Source organism: Cottoperca gobio, chromosome 1, assembly GCF_900634415.1.
Source record: "Cottoperca gobio chromosome 1, fCotGob3.1, whole genome shotgun sequence".
Classification (NCBI taxonomy): Eukaryota; Metazoa; Chordata; class Actinopteri; order Perciformes; family Bovichtidae; genus Cottoperca; species Cottoperca gobio.
Genome location: NC_041355.1, coordinates 15,797,862 through 15,821,723, shown reverse-complemented (window position 1 = coordinate 15,821,723; position 23,862 = coordinate 15,797,862). Strand labels below are relative to the sequence as shown.

Below are 23,862 nucleotides of genomic sequence, written 5' to 3'. Positions count from 1 at the left end.
AATGAATTATAACGTACACGAGGCTTCGAATGAATTATAACGTACACGAGGCTTCGAATGAATTATAAAGTACATGAGGCTTCGAATGAATTATAACGTACACGAGGCTTCGAATGAATTATAAAGTACATGAGGCATGTGACTTCAACGTCCACTGAAACTTCTGCTCCGCTGAAGAAACGACAAATAACATCAGATTTGATCAGATTTCTCCTCATCGCTCCATACAGATCTGATGTAACCTTCCTCACATTAATACACGTATTATTCACATTTGTTTTTCAACTTTGGGGTGCCACTGGCGTTCGTTTAATTACGTCATTATGTTGCACCCTCTTCTTAAACAGTGGTGGATGGAAACGGGCATTCATTGGGATTTTCTTCTACTGATTTTTTAAATTTAGTTAAGATTTGCCATACTTTTGGATGAAAACCTGCCTAATGTATGTTTACAGTTTTTTTACAATTACTAAAACACTAAACCCCTTTTTCTGAACCAAATCATCAGTTGCCTAAACCCATTTGTCGACTCAAAACTGTTCACACTTGTTTCTAATGATGTGATCAACCCATTTAACACACTATATAAGCAAGTTCAGAGTGCACATGTGAATACCGACAATGGACGAAAACATTTTGAGAGGCAGAGGAGGAAGAGGTGGAAGAAGAGGAGGAAGAGTACGAGTAAGTGGGGTGGGCCAAGAGGAAGATATCAAGGCCGAGGAAGAACCAGAACCATCATTTCAGATGCAATTCGGGCAACGGTCACAGACCATGTCCATGTACGATATCAGTATGTTTAAGTAAGTGTACTCAGACACTTTCAGCTCTGATGCTTACAGTATACAGTAATTATATGGTGCTAGACTGCTGTTACTGTACTACTGTATTACATAGCAATACTATATTGTAGTGTACGTACATCAGGAGTGCATACAAATACACTATTGCAGAAGTCTGTCTTCCTGTATCACTTACACGTACTACTGTGAACTTCTATCTTTTAGAGATTGTTTGAATTTGATTCTATGGAAAGGCGCCATGAATACATTTTTGAAGATGAAGCAGGGTTCAATCTGACGAAGAGGAGAAGGAGAGGCATTGTGGAAGTCCCTGGCCAGCGTGGTGGCAATGTCACCCTTTGTGTGGCCATAAGTAATTGGGGCGTTCTCCACCATCATGCAACCTTACAACACCGAGCATCTTCTCACATATCTGGTGGTCTTCGGGATTTTCTGATTGATGGTGAGCAGCAGGTTCCTCATCAGGCTGGGCCTCCTATTTATGTTGTAGTTTGGGACAATGTCAGCTTTCACCGTGCAGTTCGCATACGTGAATATTTCAACAGCCCATTCCTCAACCCAATAGAGGAGTTTTTTTCTGCGTGGCGCTGGAGGGTCTTTGACCGGAACCCCTACACCAGGATAAACCTCCTACAGGCAATGGCATTGGCCTGTGATGACATAGGCGTGGATGCTTGTCAAGCCTGGATCTGCCATGCCAGAGGGTTTTCCCCCCGTTGCTTAGCAAGAAAAAACATTGCGTGTGCTGTATATGAAGTCCTCTGGCCGGACCCAGCACAAAGGTGTGATGCTGCTGAGGCAGAATGAATCGTACGTTGACATTTTTGCAGTGCTTAGTGCTTTTCATTTACGTATGAAGTTTTCTTTGTTATTTGTATAAATTGGGATAATTGTACTTTTGTTTAGTTTTGCAAAAATGTGTTCATTTACAATAAAACTAAATCAAACTACATGCACTGGATGCAGTGTTTTAATTCTTTTTATGTCGTGTCTAATGAATGCTCTGTAGGTTTTTCTATTTTGACTGGAAAAGTGCATGATCTGAAAGCATTGTTTGATTTTTGCCAGAAGAGTCTGTGGTTCTGTGAATGTAACTTGAGTTTTGTGTTTTGTGTTTTGTGTTTTGTGTTTTGAGAAAATGGGTGAAGGTTTCAAGAAATGTGTTTTAGCAATCGTAAAAAACTGTAATTGTGTCAGTAGTGGTTGCTACTAGCAGCAGAACACCCGATATTCTCATATTCTCGTCACACGGGGATACAAAACTAAGTTACCCCGCACGACTTGAAACCATTTCAAACATTTTTGAGTTTTACTGCAGTGTAGGGATGTCACTTAGTGGTTCTTGCATTACCAGTGACATACAAAAATGTTAAATAAATAAATGGCCATTTGGTTTTGGACCACATGGTGCTCATGGTTCTCAGGCAGTGACGCCTTTTTCGGGAAGCCCAGATGCTGGACGAGGTCCCTGGAACATGTCAAGGATTAGAAACTCATTGGGGGTAGTGAGATGTTGTCAGGGGTCCCAGAGTCTATAGCCACACCCCTGTTTCTGGTCGGACCTGGCAGATTTGTCAGAAAGATGGTCATGAAAAAAAGCAAGAGAAATTTGATTTGATTTAAAAAAATAAAATCATTCCCTCACTCACTTTTCTCTTAACAGTAAACAGTCTATAGTTTACTCTATGAGCAGTAAATGTATAGTTCAGACACTTATTTTATTTACACTCATTTTTGCACCATGGTGCAACAGGTCATTTTACATTCATTATGAACACTGCTTTTTCAATCCATAGTGGCACTTTTTAAGGGCTCTGTAGAGGATAAGATAAGATAATTCCTTTAATAGTGCCACAACAGAAACATTTGTAGTGTTACCGCAGCAAAGGGACAGTGCAAGAAGCAAGATATAATAAGTAAGTAAACAGCGCATAACTATGATAAATAAGTGAACAGTTAAATTACAATTAACAATTAAATGTAGTAGACAGACTGAATAGTTGAAATAAATGCAGAGAATACTGATTATGCACTGAATATTCATATCGTGCATATATTTCACACAATTTGGACACTGAAATGGCAGAAAGTATAAATAGTGCATTAAATAGCAAACAGGGATTGTTTTCAAACACAGCTACTCTTTTATGGACTTTAAAAGAGAAACAGAAGAGAACGATATGAAAAAATGTGCTTTATGTGTCAACAATGACACCAGCAGAGAGAGACGAAGAAACCCTGTGGGAGCGAAAGACCGGTCAGTGAGGACATCCTGAAATAAGAGAAATACCCCAAACTGAAAAACACTTTCATGTTGATGTTTTAACACAGATTACGACACAAATTGCAAAAGTTATCAATGCAAGCAAATCTGATATACAATTTACAAAAAAAGAAAAGAAGACAAGGGGGAGAGGAGAGGATAGAAGATGAGAGAAGAGAAACGGAGAGGAGAGGAGAGGAGAGGAGAGAGAGGAGAGAAGAGAACGAGGATAGAATAGAAAGGAGAAGGAAGAGGAGAGAAGATGAGAGAAGAGAAGACAACCAGAGAGGAGAGGAGAGGAGAGGAGAGGAGAGGAGGAGGGAATATGAGAGAAGAGAAAGGAGAGGAGGAGAGTAGAGAAGAGGATTACAGAGATAATGATGATACGCAGAGGATAGACGAGAAAGAATAATAGCTCAGAAGGAGGAGGCTAGATGATAAAGAGAAAACGAGGGAGAAAATGGAAAGAAAACGAGGAATGGAGTGTCTCAGGTTAATATCCTAGAGTATAATCAAGTGCGAACGATCAGAAGCTCGCGTCTTGCTCCCTCTTAGAAGGAAGAGAGGCGATACTCTCGAGGAGCTACGAGAAGAAGGTAGTCCGAGAACGCTAAGAGACTAGCAGCGCAGTGCGCTCAGATGCCCGCACTCTCCTCTCCGCTCCGAGATATGAGCTAGCGTTAGTGATCTGAGTCTCTCGGGGATCTGATAGAGAGTCTCCTCTGCTTTTCTCTTGCTCGGCTTTTGCCTCTTCTTTCTTCGCTTCTCGGCTTGCTGTCTATTCGTCGTGCTTGCTTCTGAGGCGATGAGAGGAGATTCGGAGAGAGAGGAGAGAAGAGAAAAGAGAAGAGAAGAGAGGCTAATTCCTCCGTGATGATGAGTAAACTTTAAAATCAGTGAAATGCCCTTTAAGTGACTTTTGGAGAGAAAAAATGTCAGACTGTGACCTTTCAACAAGTTAAGAACATGAGCGCTTCTAAATGTAGAAATGAGATGTTACTCATTTTTCCTGACTTTCATATATAATTACCAGTGATTGAAATGAACAGTAGGCTCACAGACAGTATATTCATCTTCATAAGACTACTATAACCACAGCATATGTTTAACATGACACATAAACCAGACCCCTTGTCTGGATACATTTAGAAACCATGTTGATTGAAAAACAAATGTACTGTATGGTAAACCCACTTTGGTTTTAGTCACAGTTTGACATTCATTCTTATACTCAAAGTTTGAAATTGCATTTTATGCTACGTCATCCTCTGCATTTTTCCTGCAGATCTTTCCGATAACTCATCCCATGCTACGTCTTACCCGGTCGAGTCATGGATTCAATAGATCACCATTAATCACACCGTGACCTTCCTCTCAACCAGGTCCATCTAAATCTCATTCATCCCCATTTGCCATGCAGCTCTGCGGGTCGATAATTGGCAAAGCAAAACACAGATTAAACCCAATTTGGAGGGTTTCAACTTGAAGCTTAGCAGAGACAGCCGGGCTCAGGCTGAACTGGAGTTCACTGTGCTCTGGTCCTCTCTGCCTGTCTGAGGCTTCACCGGGAGGGGACCGCAAACCTAAATCAAACCAATCTGTTCTCTGTTTGTGTGTGTGTGTGTGTGTGTGTGTGTGTGTGTGTGTGTGTGTGTGTGTGTGTGTGTATAGTGAGAGAAAGGGGGAAAGAGCATGCAACAGTGCACTTCTCCCTGCCTTACCATCCCTAATAGATACCAACTTCCAGCGTTTAAACTCCATTTGTCTCATTAACCTATTAGCTTAAAGTTTAATTGCAGGATGTCGTAAAATGATTTGGTCTATGAGTAATGACAATATTCGGCTGCGTAATGCGTAATGGCCAGAACAAAGCAAACTAAAGCTAAGCTGAGCAAAGCCGGTTGTTTTTCTTCCTCACGACATGTCTGGGCTGCAGATTTGGGCCTTTACCTTGCCGCGTCGGTTGGGTAATTGTTTACTGGCAAGGTTTTCATTGCATGAGGGCAACATCGCGGCAGGATAACAAACTAATGACTAATTTCATGGCTATTGAGTCATTTTAAAAAGACCATCAGGAGGATCAACTTTAAAGAGCAACTGTGACTAATCCGACAGCAGGTACTCAAGGTATGGTCAACAAGTTATAATTCCCTTGTAGAGGTATTAAGGGTATTAAGATGTCTCCATGTCAGCTTTTTAGTGACTTTTAAGGCCTTTATGAAAACATAATCCACTTAAATTCTGTTCATCAAACTCGTGGTTCAAAACACAACAGGACACATTCCTCTCTGCAACCATGGGAGATGACCCCTAGGTGGCAGCGTATCTCATGAAACCTCCACCACTGTAACAACAAACATCACTCCAATTACAAAACCTCCTCAATTGTCCTCCCTTTTATTTGCTCCGCAGGGCAACAAAACTGGATGACAGTGTGTCCGAACTCTCGATAAGTTATGATCAGCTGCCCCGGCTCTCGCTCCCGCCCTTTAAACAGCAGCTTGATAGGATCTGTGAGGCGCGCTGGGCATGTATAGTGTTACTCTCATCAAAGGGGACTGAATGGGGGTGAATGGAGGATGATGTGTGTACTGCCTCTGCTTAGTGGAGGCATTTCCAGCTGGCGCCAGGGCAGAGGAAACCCACTGAGACACACAACAACACACACAGACACAGGGGTCAGCCTGGATTCACCCTCCTCCACCTCCATGCCTCTTGGCCTCCACCGCCTCCTCTTCTTCTACCCAAACCCTCACCCCCCGCCTTCTCTTCCCAGGCCTGGCCGCCTCTCATCTGCTCTTTCTCTCTTGTTCATCTTTTCTTCTGCTTTTCTTTCCTTCCATCTCTCTGCTGTCTCCTTTTCTCTTCCTCGCTTTCTCTCTTCCTATTTATCAAACTTAGAGTTTAATTACATATTACACTTAAAAAAGTAAAAAAGCTTTGTTGTGTGAGTGTAAAGAATAAGACACATTTATCGATATACTTACAGTTAGGTATAGGAGTAACTTTTTTGTGACATTTTTTGTTTTTATTTGGCAGAGGACAAAATGGGGGAAAGAGAGAGAGACAGCGGTGTGACATGCATCAAAGGTCCCACGTCTGAAATTTAAACCGGGACTTTGCGGTTTTATGGCATACGCTGTAACCACTAAGCTACCAACATTTAAGAGCAACTCTGAAGTGATCACATGATTAACCACATGTATGCTCTGAGCAGGCCAATCAAAGACTTTAATTTAGAATTGACCCTGTATCTGCTATATTGTTCATTCTTTTAAAAAATGGATTCGTTCATTTCTAATTTAAAAAAAAATATTTATGGATGAAATAGTTGAAAGTTGGCTTGAATAGCAAACCAAACTGGAGCATAAAATAAATGAAGGAAAATATAATTCCACATTGATAAGTGCAGAAAATTAAGATGCATGGGAAATAAATGCAAACAAAATGAATATTTAAACTTGTTAGCAGCACTGATAAATGAAAAAGTGATGTATCGCATGAAACGATGCCTTTATACATCTTGATATATACATTTATAGGTAGAAAGTACCGCTACAATGCCATCAGTCATTCCCTGGCTGCAATGACGATGCAGAGACGCCAAAACTGACCAATCAGAGCACGCTGGGCTTTTTCAGGAGGGGGTCTTAAAGAGACAGGCACTAAAGCGGAACGTTTCAGACAGAGGGAGAATACAGGCATATTTGAGAAAAAGTATAGTTTTTTTGTAACAGTATGAGAGTGTTATCAATTTTCTTATCCAACTCTCCGCTAGAAAGCGAATAACCGTATTTCCCAAAATAAGATAGTGAATAGAAGTAAAATTAAAGGATTTTTTCCTTCACTTAAGTTCCAAATTTCACTTTTAGCAGTTTCATAAATATGCTCTCTATCCCACATTCGTATTTGTTTTCATCTCCTGCTCCTGCCCTCGATCCACATCTCCCCATCTTGTAATTATATATTCCATTGTTTGAAATGCTGACTGCTTAAGAGGGAGCTGCATCATAACGCCTCCTGTCTGATCAGCTTCATGTAGACTACACAGGAAGACAGTACTGAATTCACCACATGGCTTTGTTTGTCCTCTCCAACATTAGAACTACATCAGTGCTCAAAGTAATTTTAATGTTAATGGGATGTTAACGGCTATATGACCCCCCTCCCTCACAGTCTTGAGGGGGGGGGGGGGGGGGGTCAAGACAAATTAAAAAGCCAACATGCTATTTTACTGTTCAGATCTGTTGATGCTATGAAGCTATAAAAATGGGACTTGGCGGCCTTTACGTGACTACTCGGCTGATTTTACGTGATTTTCCCCCGGCCCTGAATCTAAGCCTTCTTGGCACAACATGTTATGTCTTGACCGAGCATGGGATCTGTAAATGCCCCAATAAATATTTTTTAACACTTTATTTAGTTCCATGCCCTGGGCCAACAGCGTCTAAAGTATGTCACCCAGTAACAGTGGGGAGAAAAAAGACCCTACAGGCTAAACAGGGCGTAATGTAGATTTAATTAACAAGCTAAGCATGGGCTCACACACACACTCACACACACACACACACACACACACACACACACACACACACACACACACACACACACACACACTAACAGACATTATGCACAAAGATGCACATGTGAAGTACAAAAATGTTAGCAAGCACACACATAACTGTAGGTTAATGATTTCAGAATCACACGCACGCACGTACACACACACGCACACGCACACACACACACACACACACACACACTTACACACACACATACACACACACACACACACACACACACACACACACACACACACACACACACACACACACACACACACACACACACACTTCTACCAAGGTAACACACACACCCAAACTTCAAGCCAAACAGCCCTGGGTTTAGAGCGATAGTGTGAAAATGTGTGAGTGTAAATGAGATGCAGACAGGATCACAGCAGTGAACCAGAGAGAGAGAGAGAGAGGGAGAGAGGGAGAGAGAGAGAGAGAGAGAGAGAGAGAGAGAGAGAGAGAGAGAGAGAGAGAGAGAGAGAGAGAGAGAGAGAGAGAGAGAGAGGATGTGGCTTGGCTTTGAATTGCAAAACTTAAATTTGAGGAGGAATGAATCATATTTTGAATTCTATGCATACTGATCATCTTTGAGCAACAGAGTGTAAAAGGAGCTGTGCATTTCCTTCTTCTGGTTATTTAGGAGTAGATCTTTTTTCCCCTTCAAACCAGACTCTGAATAGCAAATGTTTCACAAAAACTAAGGCAGGGATTTTATTTCTCCCATGTATAGCTCAAAGAGCAGGAACGGTAGACCTACATTCAAAAAGTTTATCTAAATAAAGTTTTATAAGAAGAATGTGCTTTGGGTATCACAATTAAAATGTATCCCTTTGCAGAACAGCCCCTGGTTATTGTTACATGGGTAACACTCAACATTAGATACACAAACGTTAGGAGAGAGCGATTGAGGGACAATTCAGGAACTAACTGATAATGAATCCTGCTGTCTCTGGTTTATTTTTAAGGAGCTAATTGTGAATTACCAGTAACAATGCAGTAGCTACGTGTTAGTTTTGTAGGATGAGGCTTTCTTTTAATTGAGTCAGCAAAAAAAGGGTAAATAACGGTAAGATAATCGTGACATAATGAAGGGTTACTAGTAACTTCTCAGTATGACTTATCACGTTTCTTTGACAGAGCAATGAAATGACTTCAGGTAATAGTTGATTAATGAGTAGTTTTGTTAGTTTGAATTGTTTTTCTTGCGGCTCAGCAGCTGATTTGGAGGTAATGAGGAATGATTTATGAAGAAAGTAACTACAACTGTCAGATAAAGGGATGGGAAATATTATTATATTATAAGAGTATTTCTATTTTAATTTCTATTTCTCTTTATATTTTAGAGGGAAATATTGTATTTTTTACTCAACTGCATTTATATATTTAACAATTGTTACTAGTTACTACTCATACAAAACTCATCATCATAAAATATCATGTTCAACACTATAAGGTAAATCATGATGCGGTTCAACCGGCTGCCACATTAAAATGCTGCTTACATGTAAAAGCTTTATTGATAATAATCCAATAATATAATATAATGTGAACTCAGGACTTTTACTGCTAATGGACTACTTTCAGTAAAGTGTGGTATTGTTTCTGAAATGTAGAAAGTGGCATAAAATATATATTCTTTACCTCTTCATTCGTTACAAATTATGATTTTAAATAAAAACTGATGGTGCTCTAAATAAAAAGCTCAGTTAGTTCCTAAAAAACACCTAATTAACGGTTTCTGTTAAATCCAACCAGTAATATTTCATCAGTCTGAGCAAATTATTAATTCAGGTCATAAGAGACAATAAATCTAAATCAACAGGGCCGGTTGTGAATGAGAGAACACTTTTCACTTTTATTTCTGTTCAGTCAGTGACATCGGAGCAGATGGCTCTGATGTAAACGTTTGGCACTTAAACTCCAAAGAACAAGCTGTGCTGTGATCACACATGGAGAGTTTTAAATTGTTCCAAAAAAAACAAAAAAAACCAGGTCAAAATAAGTGATAGCAGATAATTAGGACAAATTACATGATTTGTCAGATTATTTCTGATGGCAATATTTGCTTCACAAATTGTTTTCCTGTTTTTAAATGGATGTACAATAGATTGAAAAAAAAACCTTAAAGCAAGATTTGCAAACACAGTTTTACAGTTTAAAAGACATCAAATAATATCCACGTGAATCTGTTAATGAAATAAATATAAACATGTGAAGACGAAGAAGCTTTTAGGTAGTACATTATAAGCAATAATTACATCTACTGCATGATTAGAGCAGCTACTTCATACATTCATATAAGGATCATGGCGAGTCAACCCTGTGGTTGTACTGCACATGTTCATTTAAAGTGGCATTACAGAATACTTACAGCAACATTAATAAGAAACAAAATCGAGTAACAAAACTAATAATTTGCTAGTTTTTACAATCATCTCCCATACAGCATCATCAGTTTTTGTTTTTTTTATACATTAAAAGCTCTCAAGTTTTATTCATCATTACAGTAAGTAGCTCACATCATGTAAAATAATATGACTCTTCAAACTATGAGTTTTACAGCAGCTTCAGAAACCTTTCAGGCCTATTTACTCGTTGCACACTTTAATCTAAAACAGATTAAATTGACTTGTTTTGGCGATTCATTCTTCACCTAATAACCCATATTGACAATAAGGTTGTATTGTTTGATACGCTCCAAAGCCACTGTGTGAGTCCCTTTAATACACTTTCCTCTGACTTTAACTGTAGACGCACGTAGAACTGCAATTTACAGTCTCCAGATACTAAAATGAGGAATCAGCTCATTTAGACAGAAAATGTAAATGGTCAATTATAGTTCCTTGTCTTAATGTTTAAACTGTGAGCACATTCACTGCTGATTTCATACATTCCCCTGTGAAACTAAATGAATAGACGGCGAGATAACGAGAAGCAGTGATGAGGAGGAACTCGCAGGAATCTCATTAAAAACTTGTTATCTTCTCACTCTGGGCTCTCGCCTCGCTTCTCTCACCTCCAACTTTGTCTCAGACAAGTACACAAATCAAACAGTGTATGCATACACACACACATGAATGCAAATATGCATACACTACATATATGTGCTCATGCACAGTATTTACAGGAGTGTATATACACACACTGAATGCAGATGGTGGAGGTTACTCATGCCTCAGTAACACTGTAAAAGTCAGGCACATTCTCCAACACTTTAATAACATTCCTGCCTCTAACCACAACAACTCACCGCACAAACGCACGCACACACGCACGCACGCACGCACACACACACACACACACACACACACACACACACACACACACACACACACACACACAGTTGGGTATTTGCTTGTAAGTAAAGGTGGTTTTACATAGCTGATTTAAATTGTCAGTAGTTTTACAGACACCTTTGTACAACGACATATTAGGGCCAGGTAAAGATAATAATTACAGAGCCGGGGGGCCAGGGTAATATTCAGAGAAAAAACTCAGAATTTCCAAATAAAGTTGTACATTTACGAGAAAAATATTAAGAAATTCCCAGAGTTTTTGTCTCCCAAATTCACAACTTTTTTTTAGGAAATCCTGAGTTTTTTCTCTGAATATTACCCTCCTCCCCCAGCTCCGTAATTATTATTATACATTTTTTTTTTTACCTACAATGGCCCTTAAATGCCATCATACCTGTGAGGTTTTGGAGCACCAGTATAAACAAGTGATTCAATGGACTGTACAAAAAAAAGAAAAAAAACATTCTTGAACACACACGGTCAAAAAATAACCTACGCTGCCTCCCCATCATCATTTCCTCCTCTAACACCTGCATTTCTGTCCGCCCCTTCACTCCTCTCCCTCCAGCACTCCTTTCAGCTGCTTGCTGCCTCGTTTGGCCGCCTCGGCCTTCTTCAGAGCACTGATGACTGGTAACCATGGCGATGGCAGCTCAGGTCCAGTCCTCTTGACCTGGTTGAGGTTACTGAGTGCGGCGAACAGCCCGATGTTGGTACCTCCGTGGACGCCCGGCGGCTCCTGCTGCTGCTCTGTGTAGTACATCTCCAGAGCTGCCGGGATGCAGCGGTTCTGCTGTTATAACAGAAAGACAAACATATCTTTCTGTGTTTTCAATATAGGTGACAAACTGCTCTGATAATAGCAACACAAGTCCATCGCAGTAGGAAGGATAAATTAAATAAAACATAAATAATCAAGTAAATTACAAGTACCTGAATATTTTACTTAAATACAGTACTTAATTAAGTAAATAAAATTCCACAACTGATGCCAATTGTGGTTGGTCAAGTGTTACATCACAACAAAGACTATTACAACAAGCACATCACAACAACTACTGTATGTACTGCCACCAGTGGCGGCCGTCAGGGCCAGCAAGGCCTTCTCTGCTGGCCTAAACATCATCAGAATATACATTAAATTTTTATATATTTTTTCCACAAATATGTATTAAATTATTCCCCATAGTCTATTCTCTTCATTTCATAGCTTTCCTCTTGGTTGCGCTGCTTCCAGCCTCAGATGGCGATTTGGAGGGCTGGCCTTTATGTTAGAGCTTTTATCCAATCATATTTCAGCCATGATGTGTTGCCAGGGTCCAAGAGATCTGCCCTGAGGCCTTCAGAAGCAACAGTGCGGGCGCCTGTCGCTTAAAGTGAACGGAGACAAAACTGTGGCGTTAACCAATCAGATTTCGAGTTGGCGACACCGGGGCCAGCTAGCAGGCGTACGATAACGTCAGCACGTGCACGTCTTTTGATTGGATACGCACTATTGAAAGGCAGAAAACTTGAACGAGCTAATTTGTGTAGATTTCTACAAGCTGTTTTTTTTCAACCCACAATGGCTGAAGAAGAAGAAGAGATCGATTTGGTCGCAGATATAATTACAACGCCATTTTCAAGACAAACTTAGACATCGTGAGAAGAGAACGGCCAACCCCGACGCTAGCGAGCCTATCACAGCTGGGAAAAGGGTTTGTCCGCCACTTTCAAATCATTAACTATGAGCAGTACCCCCGGCTCACAGCCTCTGAGAGGCACTGCACATTGTACTGCTGGGAATGCCTGCTATCTACAACTAAATGTTTCGTAAATATTAATATAACTCTGTTGTTAGGGTGATGCAACGCCCGGTTATACTGCGTTTCTGTCTCAATGTATAGTTTCTAGAGCCATGGCGTCATAATGATGGTATTAAGAGGTGGAATAATTCAGGTAGGACTGTGAAGGACATCACTTAAGGCCTAGGTGTGAAATGCATGGCCCGCCACTGACTGCCACATTGCAAAGACAACAACCGTTACTTCAACACAAATGTTTTTAGAAAATGATGCAAAATGTAAAAGATTAGAAAAAATAAAGTTAACTCCATGTCCACCCACTACCTTTTCTTCTGGGGTTTTCAACAATACCTTACAGTATTCATCAACGGATGAAATTAGCTCATTGTCAACCTGGTAAATTGACCTTGAGTTAAGATTATTCTGTCAAAATACCTTGTCCTACGCCAAGAATGAACTAAAAGCTTCTTTATTTTTTTTAAGAAGAATGTTTTAAGGAGAGATTTAAAAGCAGTGATAGATTTAAAAAACCTAATCCCAGCAGGTAAATCGTTCTAGATTTTAGGGGCCCAGACTATTTGTACGAGACAACGTGTGTGAATTAAATCAAACAAACTGAGCGTCCATCCTGTTAATGTTATGTTATGGAAAGAGCCCACTGAGTTGTCTTGACCTCACAAGTGTTTCCCTCGTGGAGGATCCACTACCTGACCTTCCCACACAGTGAGGAGTCGAACCTCTCAAAAGCACAGCAGTGACTACGCCTCCCTCAATCCCCACTCCTCTTTTTATGTCTCCAACAACACATTAGCAGGAAAAAATGCTGAAAGCAACTGTAACCGGCAAAAACTTCAAAAGCCTTGCCGGAAGGTCCCCCCCTCCCCCTTCCCTTCCTCGCTTCCCCCCCTCACTGTTAAGCCTTTAATCACAGTTTAGTCACGCTCAGCCCTAATTAAAGACCCCTCCGATTCACAGGCGGGCGTCCCAATCTCTGCCTGACCAGAAAGTTGGCTCTGTAGCTCCCTCTCCCTCTGTCTCTCCCACTCTCTCATTTTCTTCTGCCAGACAGGCTCTTTAACTAACATGCGTGGCAGCGGTGGTTCGCTACACGATGCCTCCAAGGTGTCGTTTGGAGATAATGAGTTTGAGTTTCCAGCACCAGTTTTCTGAGAATCCTCCCGAAGTGACTGATGTGAGGTTGTGCCAAGAAACAAAGTACCAGCTGCATTGTAGACTGTGTAAGTACAATTTAAGTGGCAGTCGCACAGACTACTTTGGCCTGAATAATCAAATAAGAAGTCTGTGATATCTAAGGACGAGAACATTGCACAAGCTGCTTTTGCTGGTCTCTACTATACTGCAGCAAGATGATGGCCATTTAGATCTTCTTTCTTTCGCTAAATCATGCAAAGCCCAATTATACATCTGTGTGGTGTGTGTGTGTGTGTGTGTGTGTGTGTGTGTGTGTGTGTGTGTGTGTGTGTGTGTGTGTGTGCGTGTGTGTGTGTGTGTGTGTGCGTGTGTGTGTGTGTGTGTGTGTGTGCGTGTGTGTGTGTGTGTGTTCATGCTGCCTACTTTAAGGATGAATCCCTCTGGGCAGGTAAGTTGATCATACCACATGGCTTTGTACATGAGCAGGAGGAGCAAGCTGGTCAGGAAGGCCAAAGTGATGAGGATCAGACCTGTGATCTGAACAACAACACGCACGCATGAACACATGTATACATATATACATATACACATGTACACACACATATATATATATATATATATATATATATATATATATGTATATACACACACACCACTTTAGCAACAAGTGTCATTAATACTTCATGAATAAGGCTGGCAATGTATTTTTGTTATTGTCAAAGAAATTCCATGAAAAGACCAAAACCAACAAAGCCTTATTCTCTTCATACTTTCTGGCTTCCCAACCCAGTTTGTGGCACTCAGCCCCAATCCAATTGGTTCATACTGAAGACAGGTAAAAAACACTAAAAAAAAACAGGTAAAGAATATGAAAGTTCATTTAAAAAAAGGTTAAATATGATTTGTGATTTGTACACCAAATCGTTCAGTGCTTGACTCCGACTACTTCAGTTCAGCTTGCTAACTAGTGATCTGAGAACGGAGAATTCAAGACACTTGCAACTCACTAGGAGCTCAACTGTACTGAGAAATAAACTCGATAGTTTCAGATAAAATAAACAGATTCCCAGACATCAGGCTGTTTGTACCTTGGCTTTCTCTGAAACATCACTGTAAAAGTTGATATTCAACTTCTTGATATTGGGCACATACAGCTTGTTCTTTTTCTTCTGCTGCAGCTGATATTGTGTTGACGTCTTCACAATGACCTGCAGCAGAAACAATGCACTGTTATTGTGAATCTTGTGGAAAGAAACTGAGAACTACTAATTAACGGTTCTTTTGTTTTACATGATGGTTAGATGATGTTGTCCTCAGTGTTCAGTAAGGTTCAGTAATCCTGTACCCACTGAAAATACTATTTTACATGTCTAAAAATACACATGCATCATTTGCAAAAGCAGCCAATTTTAATCGATGCCTTAAAAACACATTTGGGAGCTACAAAGTGTTTTTTATGTTAATGTTTCAGCAACATCTAATCAGCCTTTGGAACATCTGGTGCTGATGAGTGCATCATACAACCAAAATATGACTATGAGGGCTTTCTTCTTGCATTATCCATTCAAAGAGGTGCTTACATCGTATGGGCTTAGGCCAAGGTTTTACCTGGGACGGTAGGTAACGGAAGGTAAATACAGCAGTCTCAGTATTGGGGATTATACTTGGAAGGTAAGTATGCCCACATGAATTTTAATGGTGTTTGTCCAGGCGAGTTCTGCAGCGTAATCTGTTGGCTATTTCTGTAATGCTGTAATGCATGGTTTTGTTGTGGTCGACTGACAAATTAGAAACACAGTATTTTAGATAAAAAACAAACATAAGTAGGCAGGCACATAAACAGACTCACAGACACTGACCTAATATGCCGTACTTACCCTGTCTGCGTACGACTGCTGGAGCTGGTTGACCTCCAGGGGTGTGATGAGGGGGATGTTATCAAAGCCGTCGTCCGCAGATGGCTGCTTCTCCAGTTTATCAGACAGATTGCTGCCTAATTTCACCATGGCTGCTTTGCTGCCTGAAAATGCCTGGACAGATCTGGAGAGCAAGGAGAGACAGCTCAGGTCAGACTGACTCAGACTGTGTGCTTAGTAACTAAACGTGACAGCGCTTGAAGCTCAAATCGCGGATCTTGTCAGGACACGAAAGAAGGTGAAAATATGACTGAGATGAGGAAAAACAGGACACGACAAGAGTAATATGGGCCACACAAAAAGAAAAATAGAATAAAATAGTATTTCTGATATGGCAAGAAATTAGTTTGAGATGCAGTGTTGGCCTTGGTCCAGACTGAAATATCTCACCAACTGTTGGATAGATTGCCATGAAATCTGTTATCGTGCTTCATACCCCCCTCAGGATGAAAGTTTGGTGATTGTCAGGTCAACATTTGTATTCGTCCAATATTTAGATTTATGAATAAGTACCTGCAAATCTCAGGGCATTCCTATTATTAATCTGCAGCCTACTTTGTTAATTTACTGTTACCAAATATTAGCATACTAACACTCTACTAACATGGGGAACATAGTCAACATTATACCTGCTGAACATCAGCATGTTTACAATGTCATTATGAATATGTTAGAATGCCAATGTTAGCTCAAAGCAGAAGCTGAAGACTTGTCTTGTTAGCTTGTTAAAGCAAATAAAACACTATAAATACATAATAATAATAATAATAATAATAATAATAATAATAATAATAATAATAATAATAATAATAATAATAATAATAATAATAATAATAGTAAGAACAAGAATTTGCTGTAGGGTTATGTGTTGGGTTATTTCTCGGCTGGGATGAGTGACTTCGTGGTGTCTTTGCTGGTTGCCATTACATTACACGTAACCCACCGGAAAACCACAAAACTTACATTTTTGTATGAGAGGTGCTGGTGGGTGGATGTAGTTCCCTTTGGACAGATCTAGGCTAGCAGTTTCCAGTCTATATGCTAAGCTAAGCTAAGCAGCTGCTTGCAGTAGCTTTATACTGCACAGCTATGAGAACGATATTAAGTTATGGTAAGTACAATTATAATTATTTGGCTTAAAGTGAGTGCATATTTAACTTCAGACTTCTGTAGGCTATTTGCAACCATGCTAGGGACAATATAAAGTAAACATGTTTTAAAACCACTGTTTATGATTAATCTTGTATAACTCCGCCCCATGTCTTCCTACAAACTTGTATCTATAGTGTTTGGAAATCAACAAGTAAATCTAACGCACCACCAACACAGTGCTGAATGCCTCTCGGCTCTGATAAGGATTTTATTTTCTCTCGTCGATCAAATGATCATCTAAATGTGGAGAGGAGAGGCGAGGATCCACTTATCTCATTCACACAGTGCAACACAACACCTTCCCTCAGCCAAGGACCCCACAGGCCCCGCTGACGCCAGTGACTCACAATGATGATACACTCACCAGGAGGCAAAGAGCTACAGTTTAATACTGCAGGAGACATCCCTGATGCACAGGAAATGTGTTTTTGACAGAGGAGATACAGGATCATTATCTATGGCCGCCCGGACACAACCACTGTGAATGAATGATCAGCTCAAGAAAGAAATATACTGTAAATTGTAATTAAGTGGAAACCCTTAACCAAATCTAATTCTGGACATTTCGGACTTATATTACAGTAGACACCAGGCCTACAAATAATACTTAAAAGAATACTTAAATTGTGTAAAAGACAAACACATATCTTCTGATGCAGAATCTGTTCATTTTTATTTATTTTTATGTCAAGTGAGAAAAAAGGATCTTAAGTGAGTTATATTACTTAAGACTACAGTTGGCTACTGCTTAGTGTCTTTGTGTGGGTGGCTAAAGTGGTCATCTGCGCTGACCACCATTTTTCCTCCCCACAGTTGGAGGGATGTGTGGATACGATGAATCATCCTGAATCTGTGATTAACAAATGAGCCGGGTGTTGCTGTCAAACACTCAGTGTTCCCACACTAGTAGCAAATGAGTCCAGCAAATGAGAAAATGACATATTTTAAATTCACATTGTATCCACTGTAACATAATGCTTATACCAGAACGATGCCATGATTATAGACAATCTTACATATATTTATATACTAACAATAGGGCAGGGAAGACACAGCCTTCTAAAGGTGAAGACGTGCTGTGTTATGAATAGGTAAGAGTGGACTGTTTATGCCTGAGCATCTCAAGTTCTTCAGGGTTCACTGGTCATGCATATCTGAACTTGCTGCATTGAAGATTGCTGCGACAAGATGTACAGGCTGTGTAACCAGGACTCACAGAGCAGCAGCAGCACTGGAAATACATAGTAGGCTGATAAAACTAAATATCTATATAATTAGATAGATCTGAATTAAATATTATTCAAGCTGGTGAATCCCGTTTTTGCATACCTTTATGATCGTAAATGTCACATCATACATTTTCTACATGATGAGGCTTGTGTTTAATGAGTTGCTGACTTAATTCATGTAGCTTAAAGCCGGAAGGACAATGAATAGATGCGTATTTAATTGACGCCTAACGCAAAGCGCAAATTTCAACACAATTCAGCCTGCCACAGAGACATACAGCCCTATATTAAACCCGATGTGATGCTTGTCTATTCATTCACTAAAGCAGATGAAAAATCATGAATCACCTGCACTAAATCACGTCATGTGCAGAAATAGCTCTCATATAGCCTACCGCAGCGGTACATGCTCTTTACCCGCAAACACGTGTCTAATACACAAATAAACGGCTGCGCACTCAGAAACATGATATAGGAAATACAATATAAACTTACTGTGTTTTTCGGTGCTCTCGTGTCGCCTGTGGATGTGATCGGAGCCCACTGATGCTGACGGGGACTCGGTGTGAACGCCGGTTGCCGTGGTGATGTGTGATTCACGGCAGGACTGCGCATGTAATTCCACCTCGAGCTGCTCGGTCCTCCGGAGGAAACTGGCAGCTCAGTGTGAATGCGCATCTTAACGCGGCTCAAAGGGATTGTGGCTGATCAGGAAATTGCGTTTGTTGTCTAGGGGGAAATAATCATATCTCGGTTTATCTGAGCGTTTGCCATCAATGCGAAAAGACTGAGTGGAAACATATAAAGAGTCTGAATTATTAACAAACACAGTTATGTAATAGTTGCGAAGAGTTTAAGCGCGTATAGTTAGGATGGGATCAAGCCATGACGTACTTATAACGTACATAACAGCTAAAAATAAAACCATTATTATGAAAATAGATCATGTTTGGTCAACCGCAAATACAGGCACACATGCAACAGCTTATTCTGTAGGTCTTATTTAGGTATATTTTTGTAGGATCCTTTTTTTGTTATTTATGTTACTTTGTTAAGTTCATGTGTTCACGTGGAAGACTGTGCTTATAGAATCACACTACATTTATTTGATAGCTTTATGGTAAAACTCTACGGTAACACTTTAGGGCCCCTATTGAACTTTTATAATAATAAACATTTAACAAATGGTTTATAACACCACAATGTGGTTGTGTGCGGATTCAAGGATATTTTTATCCGAGTGTTTATTAATGTACAGTATTTGTCAGCAATTTGAATTTCTTCTATGAAGACATATTTAATATTATTGCAACAGTGTTTAATAAATTGTCATTAGTTATCTGTTTAAACAGACTCCACACACCAGCCTAACATTTATATCTACATCTACATTATAGTGTGTTATAAACCAATTATTACTTGCTCATATACTAGGCCTATATTTAAATGCTAAATAGAGGGATTTAAAGTAAAGTGTTGCCATGGATACATTACAGATTCAGATTGTACAAACAAAATGTATTAACTTGTCAAATAAAATGTCATTTTAACTTTAAAAAACATGTAAGTATGTGGTTAAAATTAACATAAAAATGTGTGCATCAGTAATAATATTCCAATAATATAATAATACTCTCTATAATGGGCCATTCGGCATAATAAGCACTTTTGATTGGATTCTTTAGGTTCATTTTGCTGATGATACCTCTGTACCTTTTCCTAAGTAGCATTAGGAATTGAGTACTAAATGGAGACTCTTTTAGATGCGATGTGATTATCCTTGATGTCTTGTGTATTGTTTTATACACATTAACCTTATGTTTTCTATACAAATGTACCTGTATTTGAGCCTGCCATATTTAGCAGTTTCGTAAAGGTTGGGATCATTATTACAATTTAAAAACATGAGTTTGTAACGATGGACAGACGGCCAAAGGCCAGCAGACATGGTGTAGCTCAGTTGCCTTTGACCTACTAACAGATATCCCGTGACCCGGATGACCTGAGCAATCTTCAAAGGCATATTCAAGCATTTGTGTATTTCTGGATTATTGACTCTTGATTCAAAGGTGTCTTGCTGTGACGAAGAGTTAGGTGGAGCAGCTTACTGAGGGGTTTTTGTTCCACAGGGATGCAGTTCACCTCTCTCAGTGAAGGTGAGGAGGAGGTGACGCATATGCAGAGGTGTGTGTGTGTCAAAGAGATGTGAAGTACGGAGATATTTTTAAATATTATATTCAAACTTTTGTGTATGTGAGTGTGAGACAAGCCTATGTTTGAGAGAGAGAAGAGAGTGATGTGTGTGGAGAATGAGTGGGAAGAAGGAGCCAGGCTCGTCTGCAGATTTAGATCAACCTTTTCATGGAAAGAGGACCCATGCTGTTTTCCTCTTTGGCCGTGCCTGACTGTATGAATTCATTATGCCTTTAGGGGAACACTCGTCCAAAAATCAGCACTGAACCCCCACGCCCCCCTGCCAACCCATCAATTGGGCATACATTTATTATTTTGACCTTTCCTTTGCGGGGGGGTGGGGGTAGGGGTGGGGGACATCAAAGTGGATTGTCGACTAGTTCCTCTGTAAGGAGACGGAGGTGTCATCTTCACAGTGTGAGAGGCAGACTGCCGGCCTGCTCTGGTTTTGTTGTCAGTGAAGAAGAGAGACAGAGTCTGGGTCAACATAATTAAAATGAGAATCAATTAGGCCGTGGTGTATGAAAGTAAAACTGTGTGAAACCAGGCGTGTTAATGTGTGAGCCTGTTTGTTTGTGTTTTTACAAACTATGAGACATCCGGATGATTTGACAATTCTACAAATTCAAATTTGGTGTTTTATATTTATATTACTTCTACTTCAACTTTAAATAATCGCAATCAATCAACCCCATAATCCTATTTTATATTCTATATGGTTATATGTTTTTTATTTGTTTGTTTTACATTAAAATAGTCTGTTTGTATGATAATAATAATAATATTAATGTTTATATTTTTAACTGAAAAATCCGTTTTGTTCCTACAGTTACAAAAGAGCACCAAAACATTTTTGCAGTAATTTGGTTCCAATAGGCAAAGTGAGTTTTGACATTTGAAGGTCAGGGGAGAGACCAAAAATTCAAATGAAAAAATGTATGTCATGAAACCAAAAATGAAATAAATAAAAAGGTTTAGTCTAAATTTTAACTGGTGACATTTTTTAAATAGTTTCCTTTAATCCTAAAATCACATTTTAAACTATCGCCAATAGAAAGAGTTCTTGATGAAAGATGTTGAATTTTTAGTCCTGTAAACAAGATGAAGCGTCACTCCAGAAGCTCCAAACACTTCAACAAACTGCGGATTTGAAGCTTTTGTGTTCTTTTATTGAATGCAGAGCGGTGACGATAAAGGAAAAAGAAGAAAAGACGTTGGTGTTCACCATAAACAATATGACCACAGTGCTTCCTTGTTTCTCCAATGTTTTCTCACAGCCATTAACTTTTCCTTGATAGAAAGTGGATGAAGACACAATTGTCCATATAATACTTTTTTAAACTTTCACTACAAATTCCGATTTTTAACTCTAATTAACACAAATACAAACGTTGTAATATTTTAGTTCAGTTTGTTGATGTTATGATACGTTATATTTGGTTAAACGGTTTGGGTGAAGATTTGCTCACAGTTTTACTTGCTTTATTTAAATAGTGCACGTTTGCTAGACTCCAAACATGTTAAACATTATATATGTTTTTAAACAAATGATTACATATTTTCAGTGATAACAGGCTGAGTCATTGATTTATTGATTGTAATCTCAGTGTAATCATAATGCTCAATGTTCATGGTCTTTGAAGACATATCGAACACTTAATTTCAGGAAAAGCTAAAAGACTGTAGAGAATAAAAAAATACATTTAAAAATATTATAGTTCTAGACTAGAGCATGTCTGTATAGGCCAGAGAATTATACAGTAAATAAAGGCAACCCAAGGTACAAGGTCCCCAGCCTTCCTCCTTCACAGAAAACTCATCTCCTAAACAACATCACCCTCTTCCCACTGAAGAATATCAATGCTCTCTGAAAATATTTCATCCGTCTCGCTCCCAGTTAAATGTTGTTTCTTTCTTCCTCCTTGTTCAACAACATGGTCACAACATTATTTAAATACACTAAGGTGGCTATTGCTATTATTATGTTTGACTGGGTCTTATTTTGCAGCACTTAAAATTCTAAATACCAGTGAGAACATCAGAGAGATGAGATATAAGACGTACGGTATTAAAAAGAGTACAACACATGTAGTAAGTGTGAAGTAATGTGGATTGTATTACTACAGTCTTTTCTTTATTTATTTTTTACAAAAATAATAATTATGCTTTATCAGAGAATCCTATTTTGTTTCCATTAATTTGCAGTTTTTCAAAATCTGAAATTTAAATCTTCTTTTTCACACTATGAAAAGACTATAAGAATATATTTCCACTTAATTGTTCCGGTAGATTTGCTCTCCACTTTCTGTCCACTGCACATTTTGTAATTCACATCATCACAAGAGCAGCAGTCACTGACTTTATTCTTGTAATTGTAACAAGGACAGGCCACTCAGAACAATATATTGTCTGGGATACAACAGGAACTTAGGTAGGGAGGTTAAAATCAAAAAGTAACATAAAGTTTCCAAGCATGCCTTTTTGTCCTTTGTCAAAGCTATTGCAGTGTTTCAAATCAATGTCAACTGCTTTACCAACAGGGCCATCTAGTGTCTGATTAGCCACATAACCCCTCCAGTGGAGATTGAGCCCAACAACAGTCACACACACACCTTTTCACTTATCACTTTTAGTACTGCAGCTACCCTTACAAAATACGTACTGATGCAAGCAGTATGCCTACAAGTAGGACACACCGCTTCATCATAACTCTGCTGAACCAAATGATACTACAGCTGTTAACTCCATCACCACCTGTCTGTCAGCAATAAATAAATGGATGAGCAATAATTTCTTAAAATTAAATGAGAACTGAAATCCTACTAGTAAGTCCTGTAACAAAAAGAGAGATGATGCTGAATAACATGGGGAAACTTACTCCTTTTTTTAAACCGGAAGTCACAAGTCTTGGTGTTATCATAGACTCAGATCTAAGCTTTAAATCCCACATAAACAAGGTGACAAAAACATCATTCTTCCACCTTAGAAATATAGCTAAAATCAGACAATTTATAAATCAAAAGTATGCTGAAAAACTAATCCATGCTTTTATCTCAAGCCGACTCGATTACTGTAATGCACTCTTTACCGGCATCCCAAAAAAAACAATGGAGAGACTTCAGCTCATCCAGAACGCTGCAGCGAGGCTGCTGACTAGAACCAAGAGGAGAGACCACATCAGTCCAGTGTTAGCTACTCTACACTGGCTTCCAGTAACTTTTAAAATTGACTTTAAGGTCCTCCTTCTTGTATACAAAGCCCTAAACAGAACCGCACCAAGTTACACTGCCAACTCTCTAATCAACTATGTGCCCCCAAGAACATTACGATCATCTACTACTGGTTTATTAAATGTTCCCAGAAACATCCAAAAGAAAATTGGGATGCAGCCTTTATCAATTATGCACCGAAGCTATGGAACACTTTACCTGCAGACATTAGGGAGGCAAGCTCTCTCAATATCTTCAAAAGTAAACTAAAAACATATCTTTTTACTTTAG

At 39.3% G+C, this 23,862-nt stretch overlaps 1 protein-coding gene across 1 annotated transcript; it reads right to left on the bottom strand.

Moving 5' to 3' along the window:
• Positions 1 to 9,471: 9,471 nt before the first annotated feature.
• Positions 9,472 to 18,861, bottom strand: caly (calcyon neuron-specific vesicular protein). Its single transcript, XM_029437572.1, has 5 exons — positions 18,665 to 18,861; positions 15,750 to 15,912; positions 14,961 to 15,080; positions 14,296 to 14,409; positions 9,472 to 11,729 (listed from the first exon to the last, which is right to left on the bottom strand). Exons 2-5 carry the CDS (start codon positions 15,876 to 15,878, stop codon positions 11,487 to 11,489), a joined length of 606 nt encoding a protein of 201 aa, XP_029293432.1. The 5' UTR covers positions 15,879 to 15,912; positions 18,665 to 18,861; the 3' UTR covers positions 9,472 to 11,486.
• Positions 18,862 to 23,862: the final 5,001 nt, after the last annotated feature.